The sequence below is a fragment of the Corvus kubaryi genome, unplaced genomic scaffold (assembly GCF_017639235.1).
Source record: "Corvus kubaryi isolate FWS band 111438036 unplaced genomic scaffold, C.kubaryi_AGA036_p1.0 33121, whole genome shotgun sequence".
In the NCBI taxonomy this organism is placed as follows: Eukaryota; Metazoa; Chordata; class Aves; order Passeriformes; family Corvidae; genus Corvus; species Corvus kubaryi.
The window spans coordinates 1,017-8,701 of NW_024580716.1; the positions used below are offsets into that span (position 1 = coordinate 1,017).

Genomic DNA, 7,685 nt, shown 5'->3' on the forward strand with positions numbered 1-7,685 from the left:
TGGCACCTCCGAGTGACCACCGTGGGCAGGGACAGCTCCGAGTGACCTCCGTGGATCTGGAATCTCCTTCTCCTGCTCCCTGCTCCACCCCTCGAGCCCCACGCGCCCTTTCCCGGCCCCGCAGCCCCTCCCTGGGGTCACCCCGCCACCCGCTGTCCCCAAACCCTGTCACAACTCACCGGAGGCCACCTCGTGTCCTGCAGAGGCCACCCACGCCCTGCCCAGGGGGTGGCGAGGACAAACCCCGATTTATAGGGCGGGGATGGGGGGGGAGAGGTTTTGGGGGCGAGGAGGGATTTTGGGGCGCTGGGATGGGGGGAGCGGACGGGGTTTTTGGGGGCCGGGAGGGCGGAGGAAGGGCCCCCGCAGGCAGGAGCGGGGTCGGTGCCATGGAAAACAAACCGGGCCCGGGGGACGGGGAGGGGACGGGAGGAGGAGGAGGAGGAGAAGCCCGGGCAGGGCCCAGGGAGAGCCGGTGGCGAATTCCAGAGGAGAGGGGACAAGCGGGATCCATCCGCCGGTGACGGGGGAAGGGGGAGCGGGGGCTTGGGAAGCGGGGAAAAGCCGGGAAAAGCCGGGAAAACGAGGGGAAAGCCGGGAAAAGGAGGGGAAAGGAGGGGAAAGGAGGGGAAAGGAGGGAAGGAAGGAGGCAGGGCGCTTATTCACGGCTCTGGAATGCGGCGTGCGGGCCCCGCTCACGCCGCCCCCGCGCCGCGGGACGGGGACCGGAGCCCCGGCGGAGATGGGCTGGGATGGCACCGGAGCGCGGGCTGGGAGCTCCTGGAGCCGAAAACTTCCAGGATCCCCCCTTCCCCAATCCCTGCGCCCCCCACATCTGGCGTCTGTCCCCTGCTGGGCATCCCAAAATGTCACCAAGCCCCCCGCTTCCCCCCTCCAGGATCCCCCAGAGCCACCGCGGTGCCTTCCCCACCGCTCCAATCCCAATCCCAATCCCAATCCCAATCCCGGGGTCTCTCCCTCCGTTCCTGCCCCGCTTTGAGCCCTCCCCCTGATGGGCGCGGGTTTATTCCTCCTCTGCATTCCCAAGAAAACGTCTTTTCCACCCCCGCCCGCCCGCGCTCTCCCGCTGGGAATGGCAGGGTTGGGAGCTGGAAGAAGCAGGGAAATTTTCCTGCGAGGCTGAGACAAAGGGGTCTGGCTGCCAGCTCCTGGAGGAGCGGGAATTAACCTCTTCCCGGTGGGACACGGCCTCCGGAGCCGGGATTGGAGCGCCTTGGGAAAGCATGGAAGAAGGGGGAGAAGGAGTTAGTGTGGAAACATTTCCCTCCCACCCACCCCACACCCCCCTGGCTGAGGAGAAGCGCCAGAGGAGCCGGGTTTTTCCATGACACGGGAAAATCTGGAGCAGGGCATGGCGGACGGAGAGGGGGGGTTGGTCTGAGGTCTGGGAGGCCGCTGGAAATCCCAACGATTCCACGGTTTGCGGTTGGGCAAGAGCTTCTCTCTCCCTATCCCTCCTCATTCCCGAACCCCCCGACTCCCACTTCACATCCCAAACAACATTCCGAGGGTGGGATTTCATCGCCGGCCCGGAAAAGGCGTTTTCCAGAGGGAGAAGGAGAGGCTTGAGGGGGGAAGCTCCCCCCCGCTCAGGCCGGGCTTGGTGGTGAGGAGACGCCTGGGCCCCATTAGGGAATATCCCAAACGGCCTTTTCCAGCCGGAATTCTTCCTCGTTTGGCAGGGCAAAGCGGCTCCGCATCCCCTCATTCCCCGTCTGTGTTCCCGGCAGGCCGGCAGGATGAAGCCGCTGCTGGGCTGCCTGGCGCTGGCGACGCTCCTGTCACCGAGCCTGGCCTGTCCCAGCCCCTGCTCCTGCTCCACCAAGAAGAACGGGCGCCTGCTGGCCGAGTGCGCCTACCGGGAGCTCCGCAACGTCCCGCGGGGTTTGTCGCCCAACGTCACCATTCTGACGCTCTCCGCCAACCGCCTGGGCCACCTGAGCCGCGGCTCGCTGGCCGAGGTGCCCGAGCTGCAGTCGCTGTGGTTGGGCTACAACCACATCGCGGCCGTGGAGCCGGGCACCTTCTCGGCGTTGCTGCAGCTCAAGAACCTGGACCTGAGCCACAACCGGCTGGCCGAGTTCCCCTGGCAGGACCTGCGCAACCTGAGCGCGCTGCAGATCCTCAAGCTGAGCAACAACCGCCTGGCGGGGCTGCCCCGCGACGCCCTGCGCGGCCTGCGGGAGCTGCGCTCGCTGTGGCTCAACGACAACGAGCTCACCACGCTGGCCCAGGGCACCTTCGAGGCTCTGCCGGCGCTGGCGCAGCTGCAGCTCTTCCACAACCCCTTCAACTGCTCCTGCAAGCTCTTCTGGCTCAAGGAGTGGGCGGACGGCACCTCGGTGGTCATCTCCAGGGCCGGCTCCACGCTGTGCGCCGCGCCGGCCCGGCTGCGCGGCCGAGCGGTCACCGACATCCCCGCTCAGCTCTGCGTGGCCCCCTCGGCCCAGCTGACCTATTTGTCCAGCCTGGCCAACGCCACGCCTCGGGACGGCCTCACGCTGACCCTGCACTGCAGCGTGGCCGGTAGCCCGCCTCCGGAGATCCACTGGCAAATCCGGACGGCCGGCCGGCGAGTGGACATCCACGGGCCCACGGTGGCGCGGGATGGCAGCGCCAAGGCGGGCCGGCAGCGCTTCCTGGCCTTCAAGAACGGCACCATGGCCATCCCCGACTTCGGCAAGGAGGATGAGGGCACCTACACCTGCCTGGCCGTCAACGACGTGGGAATTCGGGATGTGTCCGTCAACGTGGCGCTGGCCGGCTCCGGGAACCCGGCCGAGGAGCTGCCCCGCGATGACCCCCACGCCGGGCACCCCGGTGGGCACAGCTGTGCCAAGGGGGACGAGCTGGATCCCTCGGGCATGGGCGAGAAGTTGGTCATCGTCTACCACGTGCCCAGGGAGGCGCGGAGCGGCGCGGGAGCGGCCAAGCCGCGGATCCGCCTGGGAATTCTGCTGGCTCTGGGGCTGCTGCTCTGCTGGTGAAGGGGGGCAGCGCCTCCTGGATCCCCGTTTTTCCATAGTTTTTCCTCTCGTAGTGCCTTTGCTGAGCTTCTGGGATCCGGGAGCGCTCCGGAACCCGAGGGGGCCACCGCGGGCCCAGGGGCTGGTGGTGCAGCCCTTCCTGGGGTAGATCCCAGCTGGATCCGGCTGGGATCTGCTGCCGCTTCCCGGCGGTCCCAATGTGCCACATCCCGCTTTTCTCCCTGCCGAGAGCCACGTGTGGCAAAGGGGACAATGCCAGAGGCAGCCGGGAGCCGCCGCGGCTGCCACCGGGGAGGGATCCGAGGATAAAATCCCCTGGAAATCCATTCCCCCTGGGAATGGGGGCCTGGGATGGGAGCAGGATGGGGACAGCAGGATGGGGATGGAGCCACGGCCTTGGAATGGGCAGTTTTATGGAGAAATTCCCAGATTTTCTCCCTGTCGGATGCTGGCAGCATCCCCGAACCCCTCCGAGCCCCTGGAATGCCGCAGGAATCCCAAACCCTTCGCTGCCATCCTAAAAACCCATCCGGGCTGGACCCACTGGGGAAGGCTTGAGCCAAAGATTCCCAAACCATTCCCGGTGGGAAACCCAGCGGGATGGAGGGAAAATGGGGAAAAGCAGAGCTGAGCTGCCTTTAAGCCATAACCACTCCCCAGGGGCCTCAGCATTCCCGGCGGGATAAACATTCCTTCTCCAGGAATTCCGGGGAACCCCTCGGAGGGGGGCATTTGGGAATGTTCATCAGCCCCGGATCGGGATCCGGTGCCGGAATTCCCACTGGGATCTGGGCATGTCCTGCAGCCCCCTGGCCTTGGCTTTAATGAATGCCTTTAATTAATAAATACCTGGAAGAAATGCCAATAATTACTTTTAATTAATAAACACTTGGAATAAACACTTTTAATAATTACCTTTTATAAGTGCCTTTAATAAAGAATTACCTGTAATAAATAATTACCTGTAATAAAGAATTACCTTTAATTAAGAATTACTTGTAATTAAGAATGACTTTTTTTAAACACCTTTAATAAACTCCTTTTTTTTTGCTCTAAGCCAGCCGAACTCCTCTTGCTCTGTGCACCCCAAAATCCCCCAAAAAATCCCCCCAAAAACCCCAAATCCCCCCGAGCCAGCAGCTCCTGGGGGTCCCATGAATCCCACAGACCCGGCTGGATCAGGGGACACCTCCTGGCATTCCCAGATCCCACAGATCCTTCCCGGTGCTGGAGCTTTCCCAAATCCTTCCCAGTGCCGGAGAATCCCCTCAGATCCCACAGATTCTTCCCAGTGCCGGAGCTTCCCCCAGTCCTTCCCCGTGCTGGAGAATCCTCCCAGTTACCCCAAATCCTTCCCAGTGCCGGAGAATCCCCTCAGATCCCACAAATCCTTCTCAGTGCCAGAGAATCCTCCCAGATCCCAAAATCCTTCCCAGTGCCGGAGCTTTCCCAAATCCTTCCCAGTACCAGAGAATCCTCCCAGATCCCACAAATCCTTCCCAGTGCTGGAACATCCCCAAATCCTTCCCAGTGCCAGAGAATCCTCCCAGATCCCACAGATTCTTCCCAGTGCCGGAGCTTCACCCAGTCCTTCCCGGTGCTGGAGAATCCTCCCAGTTACCCCAAATCCTTCCCAGTGCTGGAGAATTCCCTCAGCTTTCCCAAATCCTTCTCAGTGCCAGAGAATCCTCCCAGATCCCACAAATCCTTCCCTGTCCCACGGCATCCCCTCAGATCCCACAAATCCTTCCCAGTGCCGGAGAATCCTCCCAGATCCCACAAATCCTTCCCAGTGCCGGAGCTTTCCCCAAATCCTTCCCAGTGCCAGAGAATTCCCTCAGCTTTCCCAAAATCCTTCCCAGTGCTGGAGCATCTCCCCACTTTTCCCAAATCCTTCCCAGTGCCGGAGAATCCCCTCAGATCCCACAGATTCTTCCCAGTGCCGGAGAATTCCCTCAGCTTTCCCAAATCCTTCCCGGCGCTGGAACATCCCCAAATCCTTCCCAGTGCCGGAGAATCCCCTCCACTCTCCCAAATTTCCCCTCCCCTCCCCCACCCCAATCCTGGAAGGAAACCCCATTGCTGGGATTTTGGGAACACCAAAATCCCTCCCCACCCCTCAAGCCCTGCTCGCAGCAGCCTGATCCCAAAAGAAACAGGAAAAGCCAAGCCCGGAGCTCTCCAGCTCCACTATTCCCAGATTTTAGGGAAAAAGGGAAGGGGCGGCTGAGGGGGTCCCGAGGTGAAAACATCCCAGGAAGATCCCGGAGCTCCTGGATTCCCATAAATTTTTCCCATCATGGGATAAAAACCCGTGGCCCCAATTGAAGTTTCGGGTTCGTTTTCCCAGGATCCGACCTTTAATCTCGGTTTTATCCCTGGGAATTGCGGGATGCTGGGATTTATTCCCGAAATTCCAGCGCTGGGAACAGGACTGGGGACAGGGATTAAAACAATTCCATCCAGGCCTGGAATTCTCTGCCCTCCTCCCACGGCAGCTTTGGAAAAGGGAATTCCTCCCCCTCAGCCGGGGTTTTATGGGAATTATCCCTGGTTTTAAGCATCGGTCCCAAAACCTCCGGGATGGGCCTGGAGAGGGATGGGAGGGATGAAGATGCGGATTTGGGGTTTCCAGGCCAACCGGGAACCACCGGGAAGGGGAAGAAAATCCCAAATCCCGCCCAGGGTGCTGCTCCTATCCCGGAAACCCCACAAATCCATGGATACACCCCCTGCCATCCCCAGGGATCCCAGGGTGGAGCTGTGGAAACCGATCCCAAAATCCAGCCCCGCCCATGGCGTGGAGCCGCCACGGATTTGGGGGATTTTTTTGGTTTTAGGGATTTTTTTAAAGGAATTTTAGGGATTTTTGGAGCCGCAGGGGTCGGGATGGGCTGGAAGGGAATCCTGGGAAAAGGGAGGGGATGCTCCCGGGAAACCCCAAAGCACGGGAAAGGCCCTTGGTGACCTCCAACTCATCCCAACATTCCAGAGGGAGGGAATGGGGTCCTTGGGATCCTGCGGGGAGCAGGTCTGGTCACTCCCAAGGAGATCCCGGGATGATCCGGGATGATCCCGCAGCTCCGTGTGGGACGGGCTGAGAATTCCCAAAGGAATCTTGGGATGTTTGGGATAGAAGGAGCCACCCAGGAGCCTGCTGATTCCAGCCCAAAAAGTCGGGAATTTCGGGATTTAAGGGTAGGAAGAGGTGATCCCACACCTCCTTGTTCCCATCCCGTTGGGGTTTTAGCCCCGGAATTCCCTGTTCCCCTTCCCACCCTTCCCAAAATTGCGGGTTTGGGGCTTTCCTGAACCGTGGGAATGCGAAGGGAGCGGTTTTCCCATCAAAAATTTGGATCAAGGATTGGATCCTGGCATCCCTAAAATCTCCGCTGGGTGAGGTCATCCCAAACATCCCCCAGATTCAAGGCTGGGATGATCCCAAATCCTGCCGGAAGTGGGAATATCCAAGGGAAAAGGCACATCCCGGGTGTAGGAATGAGATAGCCATTTATTATCCTTCGAGGGAGGTTTTCCATGGATCCCAGCCCTGGAAAACCGTGGGATAGCCACAAAACCGGGAATGGGAGAGGACGGGAGCAGAGCAGGAGCGGCTGGGATTTGATCCTTCTAAAAATTGGGGAAAAAACCAAAAAATCCCATCCTGGGAGTTGATCCGGAGCCCAAACAGAGCCAGGATTGGGAAGGAAAAGTTGGGAATTTTCTCTGTGGGGAGAGCACGTGGAGCTCCAGGGCTGGCTGAGGATCCCTCTCCCAATTCCCTGGGAATTGCCCCGTGCTGGAAAAGTGACTCCCAAAAAATTGCCGGGATGCCGGGAGGGTTTTCCTCGGCTCTACTCCATCCATGCCGGGCTCGGAGCCGTCACCTCCGAACCTCGGCAGCGACTCGACGTGAATTTAGGGATAAACCCCCGGAGAGAATCCGGAGGTTGGGAAAAGGGATGGGAAGCGCCCGAAATTCCTGCCGGGGGCAGATGGGGTTGGGATGGGGATGAGATGGGATGGGGATGGAATTCCCGGGAATTCAGGGCTTGGGGACGCCGAGCTGGGCGCCGTTGGCGGAGGCGTCGGCCAGCGCGGTTTTCCGGGAAGAGGTCAGCGAGGGGTTGCGCAGGAGGGTGTAGGCCAGGCACCAGCGGGCCCGGATGCGCCGGATCCGAGCTTTTCCCGGAGCCAGGTGCTTGTGATGCAGCAGGTGGAGACCTGGAAGGAGACGGGAGCAACGAGAAAAGGATTCCGTGAGCCAAAGTGGATCCTGGAGGGAAAGGGAGGTGGCACCCAGGGAATGGGGTGGGATGTTGGGAAGGGATTCCTGGAATGGCCAGAGAGGCTGCGGTTGCTTCTGGAGGTGTCCAAGGAAAGGTTGGATTGAGCTTGGAGGAGCCTGGGATGGGGGGAGGTGTCCTCAGGATGGGCTTGAAGGTTCCTTCTAAGATGTTGGGATGGTTCCAAAGCATTCCGGGAGCGCCGGATTCCAGCCCCAGTCGCACCCCACTGGAGCCGCCAGGATTCCAGCCCATCCTGAGGAGCCGCATCCTACCCTGGCATGGGATCAGCGCCATGGATGATGGAGGGATGGATGGATGGATGGAGGGAGGGATGGATGGATGGATGGATGGATGGATGGATGGATGGATGGAGGGATGGATGGATGGA

At 60.6% G+C, this 7,685-nt stretch overlaps 2 protein-coding genes and 1 long non-coding RNA gene across 10 annotated transcripts in view; 1 reads left to right on the top strand and 2 right to left on the bottom strand.

The window, feature by feature from the left end:
• LOC121660366 overlaps positions 1-420 on the bottom strand; it is a 1,430-nt gene extending 1,010 nt beyond the window's left edge. For 7 of the 8 annotated variants that reach the window (XR_006014648.1, XR_006014647.1, XR_006014646.1 and 4 more), the window contains exon 1: positions 18-420. This is a non-coding gene — a long non-coding RNA (uncharacterized LOC121660366). Of the gene's footprint in view, positions 1-6 lie in introns of all 8 variants that reach the window. The other variant, XR_006014643.1, reaches the window with a different exon arrangement.
• Positions 421-438: 18 nt separating this feature from the next.
• LOC121660365 (immunoglobulin superfamily containing leucine-rich repeat protein-like) lies at positions 439-4,000 on the top strand. Its single transcript, XM_042019704.1, has 2 exons — positions 439-520; positions 1,752-4,000. The coding sequence occupies exon 2, from the start codon at positions 1,761-1,763 to the stop codon at positions 3,006-3,008; it is 1,248 nt and encodes a 415-aa protein (XP_041875638.1). The 5' UTR covers positions 439-520; positions 1,752-1,760; the 3' UTR covers positions 3,009-4,000.
• Positions 4,001-6,501: 2,501 nt separating this feature from the next.
• LOC121660368 (receptor for retinol uptake STRA6-like) overlaps positions 6,502-7,685 on the bottom strand; it is a 3,914-nt gene continuing 2,730 nt past the window's right edge. The window contains exon 4 of the mRNA XM_042019705.1: positions 6,502-7,232. Within this exon, the coding sequence (XP_041875639.1) occupies positions 7,054-7,232 (179 nt within the window). The 3' untranslated portion in view covers positions 6,502-7,053. The remainder of the gene's footprint in view (positions 7,233-7,685) is intronic.